We start from the raw sequence: 27,633 nt of genomic DNA on the forward strand, positions 1-27,633 counted from the left end.
AGGAGAGTAAACAACAAAGTCTTTTGTCCTTTTTAATGTTCTACTCAATCTGTCTGGTGTTGATGGGCCTTTCTTGTTGGGCAGGACATAACACCTTCTGTTGGAGACTAGCATTCCACACTAGTTAATGTCTCTCTCCTATCTCATCATTTACGCAGTTATCGAGGCTTACAGTGCAAATGCTCAAATATTACCTTATAATATGGGATACAGATGTTTTAAGTGAGATTAATGCATGCAGCAACTCACAAGCATTCTATAAAGTCTAAACACATTCTTATAATTCTAATACCTATTTTTAACAATATAAACACACAGGTGAGCCAGACTGATTTCAACTACGTATTTGTCAGTATTCAATTGAGGCATGGGGACCTTGGTGTTTGCTGGCCCCTGGTCTGCCAGCATCGCAGCCAGCACAGAGTTATAAAGAGGTAAAGTGATATAAGGATGATTGGGGTATTTTGCATAGATAGTGATGAGCTGAGATGTGGGATGGCCAGAAAAGTTGGGGTAGTCATAGCAAATGATGACCAAAGCATAATCAAGAATTTGTGTAATAAGGACGAAAATGCAAGAATAATTATTGGTAGCTAGAGACAATTCTCCTTTAGCTAAGGCGTTTGTGGCTTGTCCTATGTTTTAGCAGAAAACTATCTTGTGTTCTGTTAACCACATTTTGTGTGAGGTTAGCTGATTATTATAGGCCATGGATTGTTATAAGTGTATCATTTTCTACATTAAAAGGTAAAATAGATTTGTATTTAATGAATGTTTTTACACATACATTGACACTTTCCAATCTGTCAGTCTTGGTCAAATTAACTTTGCATTTACAGCCTTCTGGTGACTGAAGGGAAGAACTGCACAAACCAGGAGGTATCTGAAATCAAGACTATACTGATAGGAGGGGCCAAGGTGAACTCTGCATGGCTGCTGCCCTGGTGGATGATAGCTGGAAATTGCCCATTTTACTTCCAGCGATTCACTCTTAACAGCTGGATGTAGGCAAAGAACAGGAATGCAAGTGACAAGCAGAGGAGAGCAACCTCATTCTCCCACAAGCCCCAGGTGCTGTAATTGATGCCTTGCTGCTGCAAGTACACCTCTCCAGGGACCCTGCAACAAACAGACATGGGTGTTTGGCACGGTTCAAACAAATAAAACACAATTGTTTTTATGTTAAATGTTATGATGATAAGTTTTAGTGGTAATAAGTGAGAACATATTGATTAGAACCAGGCATAGCAAAGGAGGGCACTGTGCAAGTCTCTCCTGTTCCTTTCTCACAGCTTTGCTAATGCAACTAGGTCCTGACCTGCAAGGTTGTCACTTCAAGTTATTCCAGTCTCTGAGCCGTATATGGCTCTGTCAATGCACTGTGATCCTGCCCTGAACCTCTCCTGAACAAAGACTGCTCCCTGCAGGCTATCTGGAGAATACCAAACTCACTAGCTCTTTTAATTTGTGTAATTAGTCACAATAGCTACTAATTAGTGAAAAATGGAGTGCATTAACTTTCTGCAACATCTAGCTCTATGATAACCCCTGTAGTGAAGTACTGCAGTGCTTCATTCAGAGAGTGCCATCTTCTCTTTATTTTACAGTTGCTTGGAAGCAACTGTGGGGAAGCCTTCTGCTTGTGGGCTGCAGTAGATAAGGAATGTTATGGAAGTGATGCATTTGCTCTTGCGGACAGCTGCCAGCCTTGACCCACCCACCTGGATGCTCCCTGAATGAAGAGATGTAGTCCATGTTCAAATGCCTAGAAGACCCTTGACAAATGAACCTGGTTCTTCTAAATAAATGAGCTGTCCTCGTTAATGGGACATTGTACTGGTTTTTAATGGGCCTATTGTATGCCTCTGTGAATTCTCAAAAAGAAAAGGAGTACTTGTGGCACCTTAGAGACTAACAAATTTATTTGAGCATAAGCTTTTGTGAGCTACAGCTCACTTCATCAGATGCATCCGATGAAGTGAGCTGTAGCTCACGAAAGCTTATGCTCAAATAAATTTGTTAGTCTCTAAGGTGCCACAAGTACTCCTTTTCTTTTTGAGAATACAGACTAACTAACGGCTGCTACTCTGAAATCTGTGTATTCTGTAATTCTACAGTAGCTGTTGCTATTTTATCAAGTTATATAACTCCTGTAAGGGTGTATTATGTGTCCTGCCCAGTGAGTTCCTATAATGAGCCCTTCTAAGTACTGATGATCTGACTATGCGAGTTCCCAGGTGAGCCATTAAGTGTTTGTAAGTACTTTAACCATAATACATATGCTCCTGTAACATCCCGCTATGAACTTCCTGTGGGCCCACTCTGCATGAACCTCTGTGGTGTTCCCTACGTGCCCTTTCAATCCCTAAGTTCCATAAATGCTTAATATGACCTTGTTGTTCGCTTGCTATATGCCTCCTGTGTTGCCTAAAAATGCCATGTGAAATGCCCCCATGTATTTCTCTGGTCTGAAAATGCTTTGTACTTCCAGATAGGTGACCTCTGTGAGATCCATGTTCTTTGTTTCCTGAAAGTGCCTATGTCTTGCATCGGTCCTGACAACTTTTGGTGTGGAGGTGCAGGTTATCTGCATGAGGAACAGCCAGAACCAAATTCTAACCTAATAATTACAAGTGACTCTTTTATTACCATGCCTGCTGATTTACAATAGAGAAATCTAGTGACATTTACATATTCACCTTCCCTTGTGTGAGGGAAGAAAGAGATAATTGGAGACACTGCATTGACTATCACACTTCAGAAGGGGAAAAATATTGCACACAAGGAATCAAAAAAACACTACTAGTTAGAGACATCTACCTAATGTATTTTAAATAATTTTAGATTATACATATTGGGTGAGATTCAGAAAAGTACTCAAATTTCTTGAGCACTTCTGAAAATCTTACCTGTGGTGCGGTTTATATTTAGTGCAGCATTTAAGGTTATATGTACTAGTATGTGAAGAAATGTTGCCAAAGCATTTTGTACCCTTTATGCATGACACATTTGTGTTAAAAGAACATTTTAAAAATGGTGAAGTTAGAGATTTTGGAAGAATATTGTTACATATTGGAATGACTAACAGCTCCCTCTAATGTGTAATATTTATTACAGGATATTCCTGTGTACTGTTCTTCCTGTTTATAAGTTAGTTAAACATTGGCTCACTGCATATGTATTGACACTGCAGTCTCTCCTTCAACAGATATGATATCATGGCCTCCTCTATTTATGCTCCATTGGATACCTGTGTGGTATGTCAGACTCCTGTGTATCCAAAAATACTCTATAAATTGAGTGCTTGTATGCACCCCTGTGGTGAAGTATGTCAGATATGACAGCCTCTACCTTCCCTCGGCTCTTTTGGGTTGTTTTTGGTGGTTGGTGAACAGAGTGAGTACTTACATGGAAGAGTTCAAATGGAAAACTGCTCCTGTGAGCTCATTGATGGTCAGGGCCTAAAACAGGAAACATACGTTTAAAAAAATCTAATCGTTAGGAAATGGCAGATGAATAAACTATATAGCAAGAACAGAAGTGCCTCCCCAGAGACATGGAATGTTCCATTTTGGCTGTGGTCCCTTCCCAACCTTTGAATAGAGGGTGGTCCCAGTATGGAAGAGATTTGGGAAATGCAGCATGACCGTGATGCCGACACAATTTTAGCAATGGTTTTCAACCTATTCCGTATCGGCATCACCCTCTGTTCAGCAATTTGGGAAGTGCAGTGTGGCCATGATGCCTGGCACCTGTTCATGACCCCTGGTTGTGAACCCCTGGACTATGAGAATCAAAGATAATTAATTATGGGTTAATTATCAAATGAATCTGCTTGGTAGCTTTTAAAACATAGCTCCCTCTCTTTAATCAGGAGTTTCAAGGTAGAAAAGCATGTGGGACCCTTTTGTCTTTGGCTAGCATTGGAGAGACTCCATGGTGACAGAATGTTTGGAGTGGAGTTAGGACAGGACAGGGAATGGCCTGCTAAACCCAGGGTTGTGAGTTCAATCCTTGAGAGGGCCATTTAGGGATCTGGGGCAAAAATTGGGGATTGGCCCTGCTTTGAGCAGGGGGTTGGACTAGATGATCTCCTGAGGTCCCTTCCAACCCTGATAGTCTATGATTCAAAGGACGGGGGAGCCTCATAAAAACAAAGCCCAAAATAGCAGAACATGGGGAAGAGATTCCTAAGTCTGAATGGGAAAAAAGGACAAAACATTCAGCTAAGGGCTTTTTTCCTGCAAATTTCATTATATACATATATGAAAATATTTATTCCTAGCTCCAGAAGCAGGAATTTAATCAATCTTCATTGAAAAGAAGATAGTGATTTGTTTTACAACATCAAAATTGGATGCTGCCAGTAGATGGTGCCATAGTTTCTATAAGAATTATGTTTAGGGCAGACTTCTTATAAACTCTGTTTTATTATAAGAATACAGTAAAGTTCATGTTCTGGCATAGCTTGAGAATGTGCATGTGTGCTTATTGTTTCCTTTATTTCTGCTGAGTACCATTGTCTGTGACAAAGCACAGTACCAATTTTAAAGAGTGAGAGCCAGAAATGCAGATTTACAGACATTGTCAGTCATACAAATACAGCAGACAGTTGGCACTTTCTTGGTCAGACAGAGGTGGGCTTCTGGGACCTCTTCAGAAGATATGTGAGCAACATAGACTGGATGATATTTTTGATTAGAACATGGTAGTCAGGTGATTCTATTCTGTCTTTGGCTACGAGCTTGTGAACAATCCGATACATAAGAAGTGAGATGGCAAACAGGCTTGAGGGATTTTGTACAGTTGGGGGGATGAAGTTCACTTTACTTTTGAACCTGCTGTTTTGCACTTTGCCAAATCTTCCCTGTGAGGGCTGTGACTCACATTCATTCCATAATGAAAGATGCTGATCCATTTGATCCAGGACAGCCAACTCAGCATGGAGTTCAGGTTTACAAGGAACCCACCAAAAACCTGTAGGAGACAGTGCAAAAAAACAATGCAGAACACATTATTAACGATATGCTTGCCTTTTGTCCCCCAAAAAGTGCTTGGGAGTTGTTCCTCAGTACCAAACATCTTGAACCAAATAGTAGCCCTCATTCATGAAAGGGAGAATAGGGAAATTATTTTTTATCAAATATATGGTGTTCCTATCTACTATCTTCTGAGTAGGAAAAACAACAATGCTAAGGATGTTTAGCCAATTTCTGTGTTTTTTAAAAAAATAGTTTAAGATTATAGTATATTTATTAGCTAAAATTGTTTTGTAAAATATTTTCAGACTATTTCTCCCTAAAGTTTACTAGGACTTCCTAATACTAGTAGCTTTCATTTAAAATGATTAGCTTAGAACAGCAGCTAATGTGTGTGTTCAGAAACTACTTTTTCCATAAGAAATGTCTTTAGTTGTTTTAGAATATAGCATTTTAGGCATCTCCAGTTGTTTGTATTGTGCAGTGTATTACAATAAAAAATACAAAGGCCATTAAAGCATGGACTGAAGCCTCTTCTAATCGTACATCCTAGTGGGGAGAATAATGTACGATTAGACTGTTACTCAGGACATGGAATACAAATGTACATATTTTTCATACAATATGTGTGAGAAGTTAAAAAGTCTGTAATGTTTTCCATTTTTAAACTGCTTTACAAATATTTAACAAACAGATCTCAAATCACCCATTTGAAATGGGTAAGGATTAACCTCATTTACAAGTGGAAAAACTGAGTCAGAGACTTTGCGACTTACTTAAGATCACAGGTACGGTAATGGAATGTTAAACTGTATTATACTGTTCAGTCACTAGGTGCTGCTGCATGAAAATACCTTATTTAAGCTAAACTCAGCCATACCTGGCAGAGCCTTAAAAGATCTTATGATGAACTTATCTGGTGTGTATAATAAGCAAGCTCTGTAGCCAGTCCATATCTGGTACAGGAATGTGACCTGGTATGTGGAGTAAACTAAGAATAGAAACAGAAGGAAAATAGCAACAAAGGTTGCAGGATCTCATCAACATGCCACTCTTTAATGCCCCAGAGAACTTCAGCTTTGACAGACTGGAAACAATATTCTGCAAGATTTCATATTGCTATCCAGCTGCACAAAGAAACTGGAAATATACAGGTATCAAATCACCTTTATGCTATGGGGAAACAGGTAGAACATATGTTTAAATCTTTTTACTTTACTGAAGACAGTCACAAAGATGACTCTGAAAGGGTTCTGTCTATGTTTGATGCATGTTTTATACCTCAGAGAAATGTGTTTTATGAAAGAGCAAGTTTTCACCTGAGAATTCAAGAACCAGGAAAATGTTAAGGGCTCTGCATACATTTGAGGAATGCAAAACAGGAAAACAACAGAGACGGGCTGGTTTGGTTATTGGGTTAACAGAAAAAAACCTTTCACAGCAGCTATAGTTGAAGAGAGAGTTACCCTAGCCACAGCTACTGAAATAGCAAAACAGTCTAAAATGGTGACACTGCAAAACAGAGAAATTTGTTTACAGTTTCTAAGATAGTTTCAGGTTTTTCAGACACTTGAGTGTTAAAAGTCCTTACCATTAAACCTCTGAAGCAAAGAGGAAGAACTCCCAGGCTAAGAGGGACAAATTACCAAGAGATGATGCATGTCCAGACAGATGCACACAATGTAATACATACAGGAAATATGGACATATTGCAGGTGTTTCATCACACCAAAGCAGTCTGGAAATTGACTCATATTACAGACAAACAAGAGCCATTGTTCCTGAGATATATCACTTGTGATGACAGAGCCTGCATGCAGAGTGAAATTTAATATTCAGGACAAGACTGTTGACTTTAAAACTATCACCTTTAACCTCTTCTAGAGATGACGTGACACAACTCTGACTAGACCTGGAGGTATTCTGAACTCCATGGTCCAATTCACCACAGAAACAACTTACACAGTGTGGCAAAATACCTTGTTCTCCTCAGCAGACTCAGTCCTTGTTAGCCTTGGAGACACCAGCTTAGGCAAGGCAAATCTTTACAGGTAGCACAGGGTCCGGTTATTCCTTTCCCTGATCAGTCCCTTGTGTTTGTTTTCCTTCCCTTCTGGGGAGGGAGTGCAGCCTCCCTTCCTGGAAGGGTTCTGTGTCTTGCTACCCTTAGCCTACTGGCAACTTCCCTGCTTCTCTCACTCCCACCCCCTTTCCAGGACCAGGAGGGTTTAAAAAGGTCTCCAGCAGTTGGCGTCAGCTGAACCTAATTAGCTCCCTAGCAACCCCTTTTCCCGCTGAACCTTATTTTCCCCTGGTTATCTCCTCGGGGGACAGGGAGAGGCCTTTTAAATCCCCTGGGACTAATTACTACCCATCCCTCTTTTGTAGCTGTTTGTCCTGAGTTTACGACGCTGTTGGTCCTGGATTTACTACAATAGACAAAAGCTATGCATTCAGAGTGCATGTGACTAAAGGATCAAAGACCAACAAACTTTGCAGCTGCAGTGTGGTAGCCATGATGGGCCTAGTGAAAAATATAGAAGAACCTGATGGAGGATTTCATGATACTGTACTTTTGAAAGGACATCTAGTACAAATCAACTTGAGGTAATACTGAACCATACAGTGTACAAACACTATGAGCAGAGAAACCTTGAAAGAAACTAGTTGCAGGATTTATGCAAATTTAGAGGACATCATTACCTGGTTGTAGTGGGCTATTTTTCCAGATATATAAAAATAATGTACTTGAAAGATATAACATGTCGCAGTATTATCGAGAAATTCAAATGCACTTTTGCTCACTTCAGTATTCCAGAACAGCTAGTGACAGACAATGGACCACAGTTCACTGCAACAGAATGTAACTGAATCCAAATGAAATATGTTTTTGACCATATTACTAGCGGTCCATGTTACCCACAAGCGAATGGAACAGGTGAGAGAGCTCTACGGATAGCCAAGAAAATCCTACAGCTGGAAGGTCCGTTTCTTGTTCTTCTGAGTTACAGATAAACACCAGTAGTAGTTACTGGATATAGTCCAGTACAACAACTGATGGGAAGATACCTCAGAATGATTGGAGATACAGTCTTTTCCAAAACCAGAACAAAGTGCCCAGACATGAAGAGAGTAGCCAAGTCAGATAAAAAGGCTAAAAGAGTTTATGAACACTTTTACAACAGATATCATTCAGTTAGAGAACTGCCAGGTCTACAACTTGGTGACTGTGTTCATGTCAAATTGGATGGAGAAAAAGGATGGACAGCTCCAGCTCTTGTAAAGAAAAAGAATCCAGCACACAGATTATATGTGATTGAGACTGACAATGGAGAGTTCAACAGAGACCATCAACATCTACAGTTTCTTTCCTCAGAAAGAAAAATCAACAGAGCAAACTCTACAGATGGCAGATGCAGAACAACAAGGAAATGCTCAAGGATTCCAAACCAACTACAGCCTGTCATTGAAACTAACAGACAGCTAGATGACCAAATTGTTTCACATTTGGGTCATATAATTAGAAAACCAGTATGATACAGACACACTTAACAGACTGATATGTACTGATTTCAAAGACCATGCGTCAGTGTAAATATTGTAAATGGTAAGAATATAGAACTTAAAGGGGGAGATGTAATGGAATTCTAAACTGTATTATGCTGTTCAGCCACTAGGTGGTACTGTGTACAAAATACAGTAGAACCCTGTTTATCCGACCCTCCATTATCCGGTTCTCCATATTAACCCAACAACCAGCGCACACAGGTCCAGAAGCGGGCAATCTCTCCTGTGGCCCTAAATGGTGCTGCAGCCTCACAATTTCCCATTCTCCGAATTATCCAAATTTTTGATTAGCCAATCTGGCCCCGGTCCCAATGAGATTAGATAAACGGGGTTCCGCTGTACCTTATTTACACTAACCTCAGCCATACCTGGCAGAGTGGTAAAGGATCTTATGATGATCACATCTGTGTGCATAAGCAAGCTCTAGTAGCCAGTCCATATCTGGTACAGGAACATGACAGGTGCAGAGGCAGGATTAGAACTCAGGCATTGATGACTGCTTGTCTTGTGCTCAGACCAGACCAGACCAGACCTCTCCGCTTAGACCAGCTGTACTAATAACATATTGTTTATAGCTACAGTTGCTCTGTATCTTGCTTTCTTCTGTCATAAATACTCCTGCTTTTTAAAAATGCACCTTCCCAGAGCATTCCAGTAGAGACCCAAACCAAAGCCTCAGATCTGAGCACTCCTGGAATATGGGATATTTGAAATCCGGATCTGAACAGAATGTTGAGATTTAGGCCCACCTCTGATTCCAGTAGGATCTATACATCCTGCAAGGCTGCCCTTAAGTGGATAAAAAGTTCTCACCATCATGAAGACGAAAGGCAGTGCGATTAAGACATTAGCGATGGCGAAGGTGCTGACACTGGCGCTCACCAGGAAAGCCATGCTCACAGCTGCCAGATTTGTCAGACTGAGGGAAAGAACATACAGGAAGAAAGATCCTGCATCCTTTTTCAGACCTGTGTATGGTGACAGAGAGAAAGTGACTCAGTACTGTGGAAAGGTCTGGATCCATAACAGGCATTGCCATGGAATTGCTACAGTATAAGGTGGTTCCTGCTACAGGACTCCAACTTGGCATTTTCTGGAATTAAAGGCTTCATAACAAGCACTGCAGTGGGGATGCTTTCAGTGCTGGATCCATAGCATATCCTTCCAGGACAATGTTGTGAGAAATCTCCCATTACTAAATTTTGGGTTGTATTTTGGGCATGGTTATGAAAAAGCTCAGTGGATCCATGAGGAATTTGCAGGATTGGGCTGTGAGTGCCAGATTTACCACTAAAGAGCAGCTAGAGAGTGCATCCCTCAACATGTTTTTATTTACTAGAAATCTGGGCCTGTTTTCATCCTAGTGTATATAATCATGCTAAAACTAGCAGTTTGGCTGCGTGGGTTTGTTTAACTCTTCACATGTCTCAAATATTGAGATCATCTGACTGATTTTCCTGCACTGTTCACTAAGCTCTGGGAGAATCTTAGAAGGCCACACTGCTGGAGTCCTGTCGGGAACTGATACAGCAGTGTTTTGTGAAAACTCAATTAATTGGAGTCAGAGCTAGCGGTATACTAGAAATAAGATGATTTTGTGTATGGGTGTCTTATTATTGGGAGGGGAAGAAAAAATAATGAATAGAGGCATCCTGGGAAGTTTTATACACAGTTTGTACATAAAGAGAGAATTTTTTACCTCTGATTATGAGCAATGTGACATAACTGCAAAAATTAATAACAAAGCACAATCACCACAGAAATCTGTGCAATATGACATTTCAGACTTGCCAGAGTTTGATATTACCCCCTAAGTTTTTGTGGCATTTTCCCATGGTGATTTTTGTCCTGAATCACTTCCTCAAAGAGGTGCTGAGCTAAAGGAAATTCAGTACTTACCCATCATGAAGTACGATATGGCAGAGAACATCAACAAGGGGATGATACGATTGGGAATCAGATCAGCAAACACCTTGGCCAGAAAATATGCTGAGGTCCTGTAGTATCCCCTGGAGCGCTCATGTCTGGAAAAATATATGCAATAAATAAAAACACTGAAAATCGAAGTAGCTACTTCATACGTTTATGAGATTTAACTCTATAACCACCTTAGTATTTTAGTCCTTTCCTTACTCCTCTCTCTCTCAATTTCATCAACTTCTGTCTCCATTAGAACTTTCTTCATCTCCAAACAGATATGCCATTAAATAATTAGTAAGCACAACATCCTGAAGAAAAACTATTGCCTTCATCTTCATCTTTGATACACCTCTCTCATTTACCCTTACTTTCATAAACATGTGCATTCAGCTTTAACTTCTACTATTTCTGCTTCCTGTGTCTTCCTGGTCTGTAAATCTTCCCATCACATCTAAAACATCACCCACATATGATGTTATCCTGACTTCTCCTCTGATGAAACTCTCCTCCATGCCTCTATCTCCACTTGTCTTACTGCTTGTAACTTCTTCCTTCCTTCAGTGGTCTTCCTCTGACCCAAATTTCAATTTGTCCAAAATGTGGTGGCCAGTCTCTTCATCCATATTTAGAAAAGAGAAAACATCAGAAAGCTTCTTCAGCTTCAAGCTTCTTGTCTGCTTCAGAATCCAGTAATACAATTTCTCCTATTCAAGGCAAGGCTCTATCTTACTTTCATTGATTGCAAATTATATAGGATTATACCTTAAATTCTTAGATGAACGTGCCCCAAATACACACACACAAACACACACACTCTTTTTTTTTCTTCAAAGTAATCTTTCCCTTTTCTGTAACCCAGTCCTCGCTCTCCTCAACTATCCAATTCCTTTCTTTCCCCCTATCGTGGTTTCTCCAAAGTAGGATGTAGAAACTGCACCTTTCCTGTATTTAGTCTTTTCTTTCTGAAATGTGTCCATTCACTTCTCTCCGCTGTTATTCTGCCATGTCTGTAGATGCTACTTGCATGCTATACTGTGACTGGCCGAACAGAGTATCCTTATATTTGCATTTCCATTTTCAATTGGCTATGATTGTATTTGTTTTGAAATAATACTGAGCATTTTAAAGTTGGGAGCTGAACCAGACTTTCTCAGCTTCATGATCTTCTGGCCATTTCTAAAGTCCAGTGGGACCTAAATTCTGTGACATCCTTATTTCTGAGGTGTTCCGGTGTTGAAATCTGGAAATTCTGTGACGTCAGAAAAAGTGCACAATTTTTTTAAATGAGTGAAACCTGAAAATGAATAATACAATCTATTCATTATTCCTGGGTCATTTTTATTTTGATGTCAAAATCAAGTCATTTCACGCTGCCCCAGATTTTTAGTTTGTAAGGTGCTGCTGATTTTGGTGTTGAAAATGCATAACTGTTGTAAAAGCTGTTGGGGGAAGCTGAAGATTTCGGTAACAGGACAGGGAACAGATGGGGCTTTTGGCATCTTGGGAAGGCACTGGAAATAGTTTGGGATCTGACATCTAGAAGGCATCTGAGGCTTTTGGCATTAGGAGTGGGGATTCATTGTCTGTTTCCCTTCCTTTTTTAGACAGATGTGGACATGATTTGAAATTTTGGGAGGGCTTAATTATTGGAGCGCAATTCTGTGGTGGTGGGTAGATCTGCAGCAAACTGCAGCCACAGCCTGTTTATGCCTGTTTCCAGCATTTTGATTTGAAGGAGTTTTAGAGTCACTCACATGAAGAGTTTTCTCTCATTGATGAAGAGCTCCACTGCAGACAGATTCCCAAAGACCTGATTGATGACCAGGAAGAAGAAAGCTCCTAATCTGCAGAGAAGGGAAGAAAAGGAAAAGAGATTTATTTGGAGTTTTTTGCTGGACTTGTACACAAAGGGCAGAGAGTTCTCTCATGCTTTTTATGGCTCTAACATTACAATGCCTTGGAAGTTAGGTTTGGGAATCAGGTCCTCACTAAGGTAAGTGTTCAATTACAGGTGGAAAATTTTGAGTCTGTCACTGTCCTCCCTATTGGGAATAATCTCTGATGTCTTCAACGGATTTTGGTTCCATATCAGGTTCCCTCTCCTAACCCCTTGGGTGCCCCAGGATATTATGCTCACTTGGGCTACTTGAAAGGAACTTGTCTGCATCTCTTAATTCATTCTGTAAGTGTGCCACTCCTTTCATCTTTCCATCCGTCCTCCCTTAGACTACCAGCTGGAGGAAGGGACTAAAGATTCTGTTCTTCCTCTCACCTGTTCTGAAAGGCTTCAGGCAGAGTGGCCGGTACTTGGTAGAAAATGAGCCCCACCAATATGGAGAAGAAAGTGCCCAAAAGAAGCTGACCAATGGATGTCTGAGGATTCCTCAGGATGTTCTTCACATTGCGATTGCTCACAACATACAGCTAAGGGAACATACATGAGTGCATAATTTATACATATATAAATTAAATCTCCTCCTTGAAATATCCCAGGCCAGTCCATTGGACTTTATTTTTTATTGAGGATTCTTTACAACCCTGATGTCTGAGTCCTGATGTTCTCTTTGTTTCCCCCCCATGCTTTCTCCATGCTCAATACTGCATGTTGAAGCTACCATCCATCCTAGCAAAGGAAACTAGCTGCAAGTTCCTTTCAACTGCACTCTTCACAGGGATTTCTCTTGAGTGAAATGATGCTCAACCTCCCCCCCCCCAGACATTGAGCAAGATTGAGCCCTCCTAAGACGTGCCTGCTCTAATTGATTGGAACTATGACCCATCCCCCACATCATGCATGGCAGGTGCATAGCAATATCCACAAGGCAACAGCCTCAGATTGGTGCAATATGAATTCTTTGAAACCAAGTTCTTGGGATTTCCCAAGCTCCCATTGAGTATTATGTGCAAGCTGTAGCTAGGGAGCCTGCCTCTAGTGGAGAATATAATCTGGAAAGTTTAGCATCAATCTCAGTTTCATAAAGATGGCTTCTAAACCAGACACAGGCAAATGTCAGAGAAACAGTCTCTCCATTGCCTGCAGCAATTGTCCATTCACCTTTACTCTGGAACAATGCCAAACCACTCAACACCTGAGAGGAGTGTTTCCCAAATTTGGGACGATGGTTGTTCAGGGAAAGCCCCTGGCAGGCTGGGCCGGTTTGTTTATCTGCCGCCGCAGTTTTGGCCGAATGCGGCTCCCACTGGCCGCGGGTTACCGCTCCGGCCAATGGAGGCTGTGGGAAGCAGCGGCTGGTAGGTCCCTCAGCCTGCGCTCCTTCCCGCAGCCCCCATTGGCCTGCAGCGGCGAACCATGGCCAGTGGGAGCCACGATTGGCTGAACCTGCGGACATGGCACGTAAACAAACCGGCACGGCCTGCCAGGGGCTTTCCCTGCACAAGTGGCATCTCAAGTTTGGGAAACACTGACCAAGAGAATACATGTTTTACTTATCTATCTCCATGTAGCTATTCTTATTTAAAAATACTTCAGTCATCTTCAGTAGTAGTTCAGTGCACTATAGCAAGGGTAAACTGCAGTATTCTGGATAATTACTGTAGAATACAGTAAGGTGTTTTTTTTAAGGTATCTGACTTCTAATACTTAATTTTCTGGTACTTAATTAGGCTTTTAAACTGCCCTCCTTTCCTGTAGATATGTTATTTTGGTGGGATGGTTTGTGTAAAGGTGAGGAATTGGGTACATCTGTGCATGCCAGAGAACATTGCCTTATTTTCAAAGACAGTAATAGCAGTAGAATGCGCTCTGAAGCTCTTGTCGTTTGTTCACACATTTGCTCACACAGAATTACATTTGCAATCAGAGAGAGATTGTGTATCTGATTTTTCTCATGATTTAAAAAAACTAACACCACGCTCTCAGTGGTGCATTCTTTACAAATCCCGGCTGCCTGTACCTGAGGTGGAAGTCATTGTCATAGGTAAACATTCACTTTCTGATTTTTTGTTTTAATCTTCCCCTCTTCCCCTGCCCACCCCCCGACTCAGTGTACTCGGTTACTTTGTAAGATCAGTAACATTAAACGTAAACCCCATCAATATACAGGACCAGATCTTTAGATGGTGTAAATCAGCATGGTGGCCTTCACTTTAATGAAGCGATGCCAATTTACACCAGCAGAGGGTCTGATTCATGTTGTATAATGTAATTTACATATCTCTGAAAAAGTTTATTCTGTTCCATCCATTATATTATTGTTAAGGAAAGTTTTCAATTTACCTGCCTTAAATTGTTCCTTAATTTCACAGTTTATTTTGAATGATGGACTATAGAAATCCTTCCCCAGCATGACAACAAAAATAGCTGCTTCTTCACTGTACATTGCAACCTCAAATTACTGAAGGGGAACCTTCTGAGGTGAGTGCTTTCCTACAGGAAAAGCAGGGTTAGGCTCCTCATTAAGGGAGAAGTTCAACTCTGTGGCTGTGGAGGTTCCCTGGCAGTGGCACCTGTGCAAGTCTGCGGCACAGTGGGGTTAAATATGGGGGGAGGCTAGTGTGGCGCACAGCCCAGCTCCATTGGGTCTCCCTGCACAGCACAGAGTAAGGAGGAGTAGATCCTGAAAATCCACTGCTGTGTTAATCCTCTGGTTTTCATTCCCAAGAGCAGGGAAAACTGGGGCCTTGCAGAGCTGCTTCAGCCCAATGCCTCTGCAGAGTGACTCAGTGGGTTTCTTCTCCCAGCAGCCTCGTGGAGATACTCAGCACACAACTTGCTAATTGGCCAGGGCACAGGATCCCTGACTCTGATCCTATGTGTTTACAAAAATTAAGAATAATTATGTTGCTGGAAGGATTTAGTTGGGGTTGGTCCTGCTTTGAGCAGGGGGTTGGACTAGATGACCTCCTGGGGTCTCTTCCAACCCTAATATCTATGAAGTCTTAGACTCAGAGGTCTCACTGGAATTGCTGCACAGTGAATAAGTCTCACAAGGTCCTCTGCAAGAATCTACTGTTTGCTGCTTTAACACCACAAACCCTGAAACTGTCCTTTTCTTGTGTCTTTTATATTGCTTTTTCCTCCCTTTTCCCCTCACCTGGTGGAAGAATGAGGTGGCATAGGTGGCTTTTGTTGGAACTGCATCACTGAGGTGGCTCTTGAATGACTGTAGGTTTTCCAACTCTTCCTGCAGCTGCTCATAGTAATGGGACTTGTGGTAGTAGACGGGCAGTGGATTCTTGTCACTGCAAGAGCTGCTATGAGAATCGGACTCTCTCACTGAGGCTGCAGACAAAATGGGACAGCCCCAGGTCAAAACTTTCCATTCCTGCTTCAACTTTGCTTTTGAAGGATTTTGAAAGTGTTAGCTAACTCCCAGAAAAGCGACAAAGATTGCTAATAATCACACCAGCATTTTTATCACTGCTAGTAACTTTCTAGTCACCATTTGCATACCCTTAAACACAACTGAAAAGCAAAGAGAACCACAGCAATCTGCATATGAATTGGATGATGCCTTGGCAGGTCTGCTTCCTAAAGGGAAAATAAAGTATAAAAATGTTACTCTGAGACTGCATCTGTATGTGCGTAACACTGGCAAGTGATTGAGGTAGAAGGGAATTAGCACCATGTGTGAACAAAAATTATTTTGAGGAGAATCCAGTGTGTTGTATTCAGGCTCTGAGCTAAATGCTGGAATGGGCACTGCAGAAGTTTGGCTACCTCTATTTTACAATCCCGATGTATTTTTTGTTGAAGTGGATTTGCAAGACATTGTCCTAGCTTCTGTCTCACCACCACCGCTCTCTTTCTCAGCCAATATAATTTTACAGCACTCACCTAGCTCTGGACTAGGCTGGGACTGCATGATCTCTCCACCGATGACATCCAGGAAGAAGTCCAAAGGATTGTTAAATGCTTCACACTGGTAACCTGAAATACACCATATCACAAGAGAAAATAAAAGCTAACCTCACACCCAACTAGCAATGTGAGAAAATGACAAAATCTCTGTGCTAAATATCATCCAAAATACTATATTTAGTCTCAGGATATTTTGTGGCACAGAAGTTTTCCTTTTTGACATTTTGGGAAAATGGACAGTTGCATATTAAAACCTGTGAAAATCTGAGTTCACACATTTTAATATGATCATTTGTCCTGATGCAATTAAAAATGTTGAGATTTTCAATTAACCTATTTTTACTCAAAAATGCTTCTAATATTGAATGCAAAAAAAGAAGTGAAATTACATTAAGTAGAACTTCAAAACAATTAAGAAGAAAATGCAAAAACCTTTCATTTCAAGGGTTTTGAATTACATTGTAAACATTTTGTAGTGCCCCATACCCAGCCTTCCCAGACAACCAAAGAACCGTTCAGACTAACCAACCAACCTCATGTCAAACTAGTGCCTCCTCAGCAACCCAATAATTACCTTAGCCAAACCAGCCTTCTCTTAAAACACATCAACCAGTCTGGCCCTCTCACAGATCAGTTCTTCACAGCCAACTTCATTCCTAAACCAACTAACTTACTGGTCAACATAATATATCACACAGGAACCTGAAATAAACCTCTTGTTTCTTTTAAATGGACCTGTCTGTCTTCCCGATGTATCATGCATCTGTATGTCTTCTAATCTCGTGTGAATTGAACCATCTACACTTCTCCTTGGACCAGTTAAAATATGTTGCTGTGCATTGATGCCTGTCATTCCTCTTCCTCAGGATGCACGTGGCACCCCTTTAGGGCAGCACTTTCTTATGTTTTCCCCATCTGCTTCCCCCACTTTACTATCTCGTAAATACACCCAGTCTCTGCTGTCTTTGTGAGTTAGAGTCCTGGACAGACAGTTAAATCCAGCTCTTTTGCACGGGCCGGGTAAAGCACAACCATGAAGCAATGAAGTTGGCCTTTGCACACCGTGAGTTGGCTGATGCAGTTAAGATTTGAATCAAAACCGTTTTCCGTGGTGTCCTTGAATAGTGAACTGCTTGCCTGTCTGGCTGAGGTTCTCCTAGTGCATCCTTTTAGTAGCACTAGGTTTGTGCATCTAGAAACCTTGTCTGCTACTGTTAAGGGTTCCATTAACAAACACCCATGTGTAGCTGTCCTATAGCAGTAGGAAATATAATTCTCATCCTGCCACAGTCTCACCCCCTACCAATACTGTTGAAATAGCCAGTGGACTCTTCGGCTGGTCCTGCATAAATGATTTCTCCCTTGTTCATTAGCGTTAGATGATCAAGTAGACGGAAGATGGAATAACGTGGCTGGTGAATAGAGAAAATCACAGTTCTTCCTTTCCTGGAGAGTCTGCAAAACAGATGAAGCACGTGGTAAATATCATAGGCCAGCTAGAATTTAGGCCTTAATGTGAACTGTATTTTGGAGGCAAAGCCACATTAAGGTATTTGCTGCCTATGTCCCTAAGAAGAAAAGGAGTACTTGTGGCACCTTAGAGACTAACAAATTTATTACAGCATAAGCTTTCGTGAGCTACAGCTCACTTCATCGGATACATTTGGTGGAAATGTACTCCACAAGTACTCCTTTTCTTTTTGCGAATACAGACTAACACGGCTGCTACTCTGAAATATGTCCCTAAGGGCTGTCTAGATGGAAACCAAATGCCTCGGAGTACTACTTGAAAAGAAACTATAGCTTTATCTCAAAACAGGTGTTAAGCCTGGCTGCATGCATTATTGTTGACCTGCCTTTTCAATATTTATGCAGTGCCTATGCTGTATATAACCTGTTGATTTGCTAAATCATTGTGAGACAGCTTGAGTATGGAAAGGGGAATAATATCAAAATGAAATTCCAAAGATCTTAATGGAGTGGAGCAGGAGAAACAGAGAATGGCTCACTGGTGCAGCAGCTGCATGATGGAATTAGCTGTGTTGGCATCCAGTCCTGTAGTTGGCTCATCCAGGAATATCAGTGAAGGTGCAGTGATTAGTTCAACGCCAATGCTGCACCGCTTCTTCTCACCCCCTGAGACACCACGCAAGAACTCAGTGCCAATCTGATACCACAGAGAAAAGAAAGAAAGCAAAGAATCTCAGAGAGGAGGCAGATGAGTGGGTTGATCTGAGATGGACACAAATAGTAAACATATAGCTAGGGGCGCTCCTGTCCTTTCAGTCATCTTCCCACATTTTAACAGGGGGAGCTGTATCCTCTCTTGCATCCCATCACTCTGAGCTCCATGCTGGTTTCTTCTTATCATATCATGTTCACTAGATGTTTTATAATTTCATTTGTCATTATTTCAAACAATTCACCTGGCATTGAAATAATCCTTACTGGTCTGTATTTCCCAGGATCAGAATCACCCTAGCCAGGGGGCAAACTGGAAACAAAGAAATCGTGGTTCTCATACAAGATCTGCCCAAAGAGCCCACCTCTAAGCTCTGTGAACCTAACAAGAGCACAGTATTGCTCTCTTACTGGACCTACCCCACTCCCCATTCCATCTCCCTGTCTCCCTCCCATTAGGGTGAGGGAGTTAGAGAGAGAAATGGCAGAAGAGGCCTGCATCTCCAATGTGTAAGCCACTCTAGGAGATTGTGGGACTTTGTCCCTTTCTAATGGCTGGCCCATATGAAACATTTGAACCTGCTTCCAGCTGACAGACTCAGTCCTTTAGCTCAGGCAGTAAAACCTCATGGTTTTCAAAACTGAAAGCCCCAGACTGAAACCCTGCTGTTGGCCTAAGCAGGGTTGGATGTACAGTACATGCAAAGTTGCAAAAGCAAATACCTGTGTGTGCTCTGTTCAACCTGTGCATGCAGAGGATAGAATCTATACGTGCAACTCAAATCACCCACCGTATCATACACCTCTGTCACTGTTAATGTGTGAAAAGGGTCCTATCAGGTGCTTGTGCACACACATAAGGAGGCTACTGCTTGAAATGAGAGGTGGTGTTGCTGTGTGAGTACATGTACATCTGCCTTGTTTTAATAAAAAGATAGTACAGTAACCTTGGTGTCAGCACACTCCTGTAGCCCCAGCTCCTGTATCACTGCATTGACCTTCAGCTGCTTTTCTGCTTCACTGTTCCGGCTCTGTGGGAGGCGCAAGCTGGCAGAGAACTGAAGGTTCTCACGAACAGTGAGTGTTCCCATCAGAACATCCTCCTGTGGCAGCACAAAACAATGGAAAACACTTGATTTAAAGAGGAAAATCAGCCAGTGCTTTGAGAGAAAAGACCTCCATAGTGGGTCCTAGTATCATCAACACTGTTCTAATAATATGAAGTCCTTAGAGATAGACTGTACCCAAAGGGGATTCCCGGTGAGAGGAATACAGAGGTCTAATGGCTTCCATAGAGTTCTCAGGGCTGGTCTTGCCATGAGGCGAACTGAGGTAGCCACCTCAGGTTCCAGACTGTGATGGTGGGCGTCATTAGGACCCAGAGTGTAGAAAATTGTGTCTGCAGCCAGTGCATATGTATTCTCTCTGCTCTAGATGCACAGAGATGGTGGAGTGCTGTGCTGGAGGAAGGAGGGCACAAGAGACATAGCAGACAGGCAGGAGAAAAAGTTAGAGGGAATAACAGAAAGCAGCAGGAGCTGCAGGGAGAGAGAGGAGGAAGAGCTCTTATGTACCTCTCTAGCACCCCCAGGAGCCTGGACTGATTAACCCCAGCTTCTCAGGGAGCTTCCTGTTTCCTGCTGCTTCCCTGAACCCACTTGAGGAGAACAGGCAGTCAACTGAAGTAGTAGGAGCTGATATCTTCCCTCACTCAGGCCCTGCTACCAGCCTGCTTATTTGTCTCCTTCAACTGAGTGTTGAGAGCCACTATAGCTGGCACAGAACAGCAGTCATGAGTGAAAGAAAAAAACGCCCCTCTGGGGCAGCATTCAGAAAAAGAAAGCAAGCAAAGGAAGCTTTTCTATCTAAGCAGGAAGGAGCTCTCCTGAGATACATAGACACAAATGTTCACAATGAGCCTTCCAGCCTCCGTGAGGATGTGAGTGGTGAGGAGATGCCTGATCTTCCGGTTAGAGTGCAGGTGACCTGGCAGCTACTGCAGCATCCATATCTCCATCTCAAATGAATGTAATCATGCACATTCCTGAAGAAAAGTGTAGATCAGAGAAGAGTGTGGTGGAGGCGCAAGAAACAGCTGCTGCTGAGTTTAGTTCTTTAAGTCTAGATGATCTAGGACTGTGGACCCACTTGAGCAGTAGCCTGAAGGACTTCCTTGTACTGCATGGGCCACAGCAAGTGAAAAACTTCATGTTCCCCCAAGACAATGAAAATAGAAGTTTCCATCCAACACATTAGTGGCATGAAATCTCCAATGGTGACAAAGTGGAGAGGCCATGGCTTATGTACTCAAAAACCAAGAATGCTGCACACTGCTTTTGTTGCAAACTCTTCCAGTCTAATGTTCCAGCCACACTGTGTTCTACAGGAACAAAGGGCTAGAAATCTGGCATGCCATGAGAAGGCAGCAAATCACCAGAGAGCATTCCACAGGTGGAAAGAGCTTGAGATGAGACTAAGGTTAAAGGCCACCATAGATGATCAGCATCAAGAGAAGATTGCATCAGAGTCTCTTTACTGGCAAAATGTTCTGAAAAGGCTAATTGCCATTGTGAGAATGCTTGCTACCCAAAACGTAGCACTGTGTGGTGCTTCAGATCAGCTGTATGTGCCAAACAATGGAAACTTCCTTAAAATTGCGGAGTTGATGGCTGAGTTTGATGCTGTACTCCAGGATCATCTAAGAAGAGTCACCACCCAAGAAATGTACGCACACCACTACCTTGGAAAAACAATTCAAAATGAGATCAGACAGTTACTGGCAACAAAAGTCAAACAGAAGATTGCGGCAGATCTGAAGTCAGCAAGATATTACTCTTTTATTTTGGACTGCACACCTGGCATCAGCCATACAGAACAAATGACTTTAATGGTGTGTTTTGTAACAACAACAGAACCTAGTAAAAATGTCCCTTCAATGGTGACTGTCGGAGAGCATTCTCTAGAATTTATTGACATTGATGATACTACAGGAGCTGGTATGACAAATATGCTTCTTAAAAAGCTGGAAGATACGGGAATTGCGATAGCTGACCAGGAAAAGTCAGGGCTACAATAATGGGTGCCAACATGAGGGGAAAAAACAGAGGAGTGCAGACATGGATCCGAGAGTTAAACCCTCGAGCTTTTTTGGTCCCATGCAGTTCTCATTCATTGAACTTGGTGGTCAGTGATGCAGCATCAGCTTCTAGTGAGGCTGCTGAATTTTTTAATGTAATTCAAAGCATCTATGTATTTTTCTCTGCATCAACTCATCGATGGCAAATTTTGAAGCAATATCTGGGAACATCCTCTCTGACACTGAAACCACTGAGTGCCACACGATGGGAAAGTCGAGTGGAGGTGATAAAGCCTATCAAACACCAAATTGGGAAGATAGATAATGCCATAGTTGCCATTATGGAGGATAATGCTAGGACAGGAACTGTTCATGGGAGAACAGTTGCAGAGGGAAATGGAATCACCAGAAACATACATAACTTCAAATTTCTGTGTGGCTTATGTTGTGGCATGACATACTGTTTGAAATAAATGTTGTAAGCAAGAGATTCCAAAGTATTGACCTTGATATATCTGGAGCAATAGAACAACGGGACAAAGCAAAGTCATACCTACAGTCTTACCAGTCAGACGAGGGATTTCAAAACGTTCTGAAGAGTGCACAAAAGTTGGCAGAGGAACTTCACACTGAAGCTATTTTCCCACCCATTCAAGAATACAAGAGTCACTGAAGAAGAAGACATTTTGATTACGAGGCACGGGAGAATCCCATAAGAGACCCCAAACAACAATTCACAGTTGAATTCTTTAACCAGGTTCTAGATTGTGCAATACAGTCTGTTGAAGAATGTTTCATGCAGCTCAAGGAACACAGCAATATATTTGGAATGTTGTATGATATTCCAAAACTCCTCACTATACCTGACGAGGACCTACACCAGCAGCGCAGGGCACTAGAGGCAGTGTTGACACATGATGACTTGCGCAATATTGATGCGAGTGATTTAGGTGATGAACTGAAAGCCCTTTCAAGATATATTTCAGCAGGATCAACTCCAAAGGCTGTTCTGAAATATATTTGCACAAATAAGATGACCACCCTCTTTCCAAATGGTTTTGTTGCTCTGCGCATACTTCTAACACTTCCTGTAACAGTTGCCAGTGAAGAACACAGCTTCTCCAAGCTGAAGTTAATAAAAACACATTTACGCTCTACAATGACACAGGAGAGACTAGTCGGCCTTGCAACCATCTCAATAGAGCGTGAGCTGGCCCAGACTGTGGACCTTCAGGAAACAGTTCAAATCTTTGCAACCAAGAAGGCAGGGAAAGCACCACTTTGATTATTCAAACAGATAAAAATGTCAGTGTTTACTATGCAAACAAGAAAAGTTACATATGCTGTTCAGGCATTTGAAAGTTAAGTGTTAAAATTTTTGAACAAGGCATTTTAAGTTGTTAGTTCTCCTTTATTGGGGTAGGTAGCAGAGCAGTACCATGAGAGGAGTAGAACAGGAAGAAGGCAGAATTGAGACCTTTCAAAGTTTTGGCCCAAGCAAGGGGGTATGGGGGTGTCATTTGAGCTTCCCGCCTCAGATGCCAAAATGTTGAGGGCCGACCCTGAGAGTTCTCAATGGGAGAAGGAGACAGAGACTTGTAGTCTCTTAAGGAAAAGACAATGCTCCAAATGGAGAAAATGCCGATGATGACAGAGTCATGTGGTTATGGCTGAGTGAAGTGATATTTCAGGATCCTAAATTGATACTCTGCTGTAGCCATAAGGAATACACATCTGCGATTAACCAACATCATGAGTCCTTGCCGCTGAGCGTCCTGGGCATTTCAGGCTCAGCATACTATTCCAGTGGAAAATGAGATAGGCCTGTGCACAAACTGGGAGGCATCATGGATTCTGCCCTGACTCACCTGCACTATGTAGGCAGAGCATAGGTGAAACTGTGAGTTTGCTGACTTCCCATCCATGAAGATTTGTCCACTTCTAAGCCCCTTCGGGTCCTTCCACCCCGCAAGTACATCAAGGAGTCTGAAGAAAAAAGGGTGACTTTTCACACAGTTTCTCAGTACAGGGCTTCTCCCCATATCACTCCAACCTATGGACTCTTCTAGCCCAGTCCAGCATGCACTCTCCAAGTTATTCAGCTTTGGATTTCCCAGCACTGCTCTACTAAAGTAGCTAAGCAATTGTTTTCAGGAACCAATTTTGTCCTACGGGTATTGCTGTTTCCTGTGGTGAGAGGGAAATGAATCCCAGTATTCAGACTCTGCTCTGCCAATGTACCCAAACCCAGAGCTGCAGATACGAACCCACCCTGGGGTGGGTGGGTATTGAATCTCAGCCCTTTTTCCTTCTTTGCAATAGAAGAGAGATCAAAAGTGATGCAAGAGGCATTAATTTATACAGCCACACTTACGAGGTTTTGCCACTTCCGGTTGGTCCTAAAATGGCATTCATTCCAGGCTTCATAATGCCACTGTGAAAAGAAGAAGTATTATAAACTGTTTAGGGGATGATTTCACATGACAAGAAACCCAGAGTGGGCAAGCTGGTTAAGTGAAAGCAAGAGGCAGTTATTGGCCAAAAAGGGAATGAGACAGAAGACAGGCTTTCTGATAGAGTGTGTGAAAAGTAAACTCCAGGATTGGCCTGGGCACAAATGGCTGCCCATGCTGTGTGATGTGCACTGAGCTGTTCTCAAAGCCGGTACAGACCCCCAAAGGAATGTTTGTGTCACGGCGTGACTTGTTGTGGAGGTACTGAGCTGGAGGCATGGGCACTGAGAGCTGGAGGTAATTGTACAAGGGTAATTTCCAAAGAAAAACACCCACTCAGGCCCAATCAAAATGTTGCTGTTAAGATCAGCTTCCTGGCTTGCCCTTCTGACCACATCATCCCCAGCCCCCCGTTAAATCTCTTCACAGGCGCCCCCATCTCCACCACATCATATAGCTCCTAATTCTTATCTTTAAGGCTGTTCACAATTTAACCCCACTTTGCCCACTTACTTTGTCTTTATAGTATTGTCAGCTGCCCTCTTTCCTCCACTGATTATGCCAACTCTCATGGCCTATTTGTTCACTTCTCCCAAAAGCCATGACTTCCTTTTCTTCCATGACTCCCCTTATGTGTGAAACACCTTCCTGAATCTAATCCATAAAGTGACTACACCATCTCCTTCAGATCCATCCATGAGATCACTCTTACTGTGATCCTACCAAACACAGCCAGGTGATAGTGAGCAGGCAGGCAGGGAACTGGGATTATTGTTACCAGTATCTTCATTTAGCTCAAAACTCACCCTTTAAACACACATCTGGACCTTCAAACTATGCACACAGTTAGTGCCTATAGATATGTGTGAATACTACTGACACCCCAGCCCCACCATCCCTCCATTTATTTGTTACACCCACTTCTGGCCTCTAATCTTAAACCTAAATTGTAAGCTCTTTAAGATAGGGACTGTCTCATCTCTCTGGACAATACACAGCACAGTGGGGACCTGATCTTAGCTGGAACCTCTTTGTGCTACTAAAATATAAATAATAATAAATGATGGTCATACTAAACACGTAGGTGTTGTGTGTTAGCTGGAATCTTGGGCTCCAGTGATTGTTCATAGATCTCCCATATCCCAAGCAAAAGCAGAGCTCATCTGCTGTCTCTGGCAATTAAATGATTCACAGTGGCGTTACTGCAGCAGATATGAGGAACCGATATGAGGGGTGTTTTCTGGGAGGCATTCCAGCTCTCATAAAGTATGCACACCAGCCTGGTCATGGTTTCAGAGGGCATCAATTAATCCACAGCAAAGCACATGCACTCACTGCAGCATCTGCCCTTTGATACTTCTAGACTTTGGAATCCACGGCAGTGCCAGCCTCTTATATGCTATTTCAGATTTAACATCCTTACCATTTACTCTTGCAAGCCTGGGATTTGGCATCTTTAGCTTTGTGCCTTGAAGCCCCAGGAATAACTTGGGGTCACTAGCTGTCTGGTCCAATGAAGCTCTGGGTGGATAGCTGAAGAGATGTGATGGGTGATGACAGAGGGAAATGATAATTGCCATAGACATGAATATCTGTAGCAATTGATAAGTGCAAGGGTACTGGAGTCACTCTCTGATTGACAGGGCATACAGAGGGTGCATAAGGGTGTTTTATCTTCAAATGGTTGGTGTTAGGAGGAAAGGGGGTCTTCCTCTGTTGTGCCATGAAGGAAAACCTTTGTGAAATTCCCCGCCTGCCTGCTGTCCCACAAACTGGCAGGGGCTGGCAGTGTAATACAGCCCACATTGTTTATTATTTAAGCCTCTTGTTTTAGACACTGTACAAACATATAACAAAGAGATGGTCCCTGCCTCAAAGACCTAGCATGCTCTTCCTCTTGAGGGAGGGGTGCCTTGTGTTCTTCATCAATGACCCCTTCAGTCAATTAAGGATCCACACTGATAGGTTGATAGAGGGCATCCCTTGCTCCTCAGCAGGAAGGATGAAGGGCCTGGAAGATGGGGATTGATAAAACAAGGGGAAAGAGAGATTGGGGATCTGGATATTTCTGCAGGGGTAAAATGGTGGTTCCCTCAGGATTGAGGAGCATGTATTCCTAGGACACTGCTGAATTTCTGAGCTAGCTTTGGTTGGATCAGACACAGAGAGTACCACCTGCTTGCACTGGCCCCAGAAATATTAAAAATGTCATTTTGTTTTCAACAATAAGTTGCTCATGAAACCACTGACACACAAACAGTGCTATGAACGTCACTGCTCCTGTGGAAACCTGACCAATGGTACCTGGGGCCTGCATGGGAGGGCAGAGGGCTGGGTCTCCAGGTAAGACTGGGTTATAATAACTGGGCCTGAGCATGATCTCCCCCCAAGAAGTTGAAGCTCACACAGCAACATGCACATGATCCAACAAAGCCTGGTGTGAGCACTGGCTGCCTCTTCCTTTTCAAAATGAATTTAAATCACCAGTACTGATCTAGGAGCCACTTAATGGTCAGGGTCCAAGCTATCTCACCGCTTACCTATCTTTCCCACTGACCGCTATTCGCTATTCTCAGAGATAGCAATGCTCCACAGAGGTGCTTCAACCAGACTGGCTCAGGATAAGGCTCTCCTGTGTATGGGACACTGCAGGAGCACCTTATTGCTGGACATCAGGCAGAATCCAACCCTCTTTGATAAGACCTTCCCTGGTGATGGCATTTCCCTTGGACTATCAGAGAGATTGGAAAGGAGGAAGAAGAAAGAAAGAAAGAATAACTCAATAATCACCCAGAGAAGCAGACAGAAACCAAGCAAGGCCATGAGAATATTGCCATTTAAAGCACACTCAGTATAAGTATTAATTTTTGTGCAGTACTTAGACATTGCTGTGATAGGAACCATAGACAACCCTGAGACAGATAACTAATTTTATTATGCAATTCAATTGTGCTCTGTCAAATATGGGGTGTTCAATACTCTGATATTTAAGATTTCCTAGGTCTTTATGGATCCAGAGCCCCATGATTCCTTATTTTGGCTATGCCTTTACAGGGAAGAACCATTCTTTACCTGACATCCCTGAGAATTTCCTTTTCTTCTGCTTCTTTTGAGAAAAAGGACTTGGTGATGGGGACAAAGTAACTGATGTTTTGGAAAGCCAGAGTTGGCCCAGGAACATTCAGTTGGGTAACAGCTTCCTGAGAATCCGAGAGTTCCATCCCTGGGAGTCAGCGATCAGTTCAAACTGAAGGGGAGAGGGAATGTCCAGATGTTTCCCTTAGGATTAAAAACCTCTTCAGAAAAAAAAAAAAGACCCTCAGAAGATTTTTGTCAGTCTCCTTGCCACCAAATCTCTGTCTTGCTCCGTCTCTGCTTTCTCATGTCCTATTGTTGGGAAATCTTGTTTTTATCTGTAAAATGTGCTGCAAAATCTTATTAGAGCCAAAGTCCTTCTCAGCCAAACTGCAATATAATTGTGCAGCCAACAGTATGTTCAGCAGGGTCACAAATGCTGATATCAGACTGTAAAACAGTAGGCCAGATTCTTCCCTGATGAAACTCCACTGACTTCAATGGTCTTTACACCAAGAATGAGTTTGGCCTAATACGTGGGACATCACAAATGAATAGAAC

At 42.4% G+C, this 27,633-nt stretch overlaps 1 protein-coding gene across 1 annotated transcript; it reads right to left on the reverse strand.

Annotated features, from left to right (window-relative positions):
* Window positions 1-397: 397 nt before the first annotated feature.
* LOC119859010 (broad substrate specificity ATP-binding cassette transporter ABCG2-like) lies at window positions 398-27,633 on the reverse strand. Its single transcript, XM_038410615.2, has 15 exons — window positions 27,070-27,633; window positions 23,919-23,978; window positions 23,413-23,530; window positions 19,416-19,571; window positions 18,297-18,454; window positions 17,591-17,742; window positions 16,264-16,356; window positions 15,521-15,708; window positions 12,739-12,890; window positions 12,221-12,310; window positions 10,446-10,570; window positions 9,360-9,514; window positions 4,888-4,977; window positions 3,409-3,461; window positions 398-1,119 (listed from the first exon to the last, which is right to left on the reverse strand). The coding sequence occupies exons 1-15, from the start codon at window positions 27,216-27,218 to the stop codon at window positions 972-974; spliced, it is 1,887 nt and encodes a 628-aa protein (XP_038266543.1). The 5' UTR covers window positions 27,219-27,633; the 3' UTR covers window positions 398-971.

This window comes from Dermochelys coriacea, chromosome 7 (genome assembly GCF_009764565.3).
Source record: "Dermochelys coriacea isolate rDerCor1 chromosome 7, rDerCor1.pri.v4, whole genome shotgun sequence".
NCBI lineage: Eukaryota > Metazoa > Chordata > Testudines > Dermochelyidae > Dermochelys > Dermochelys coriacea.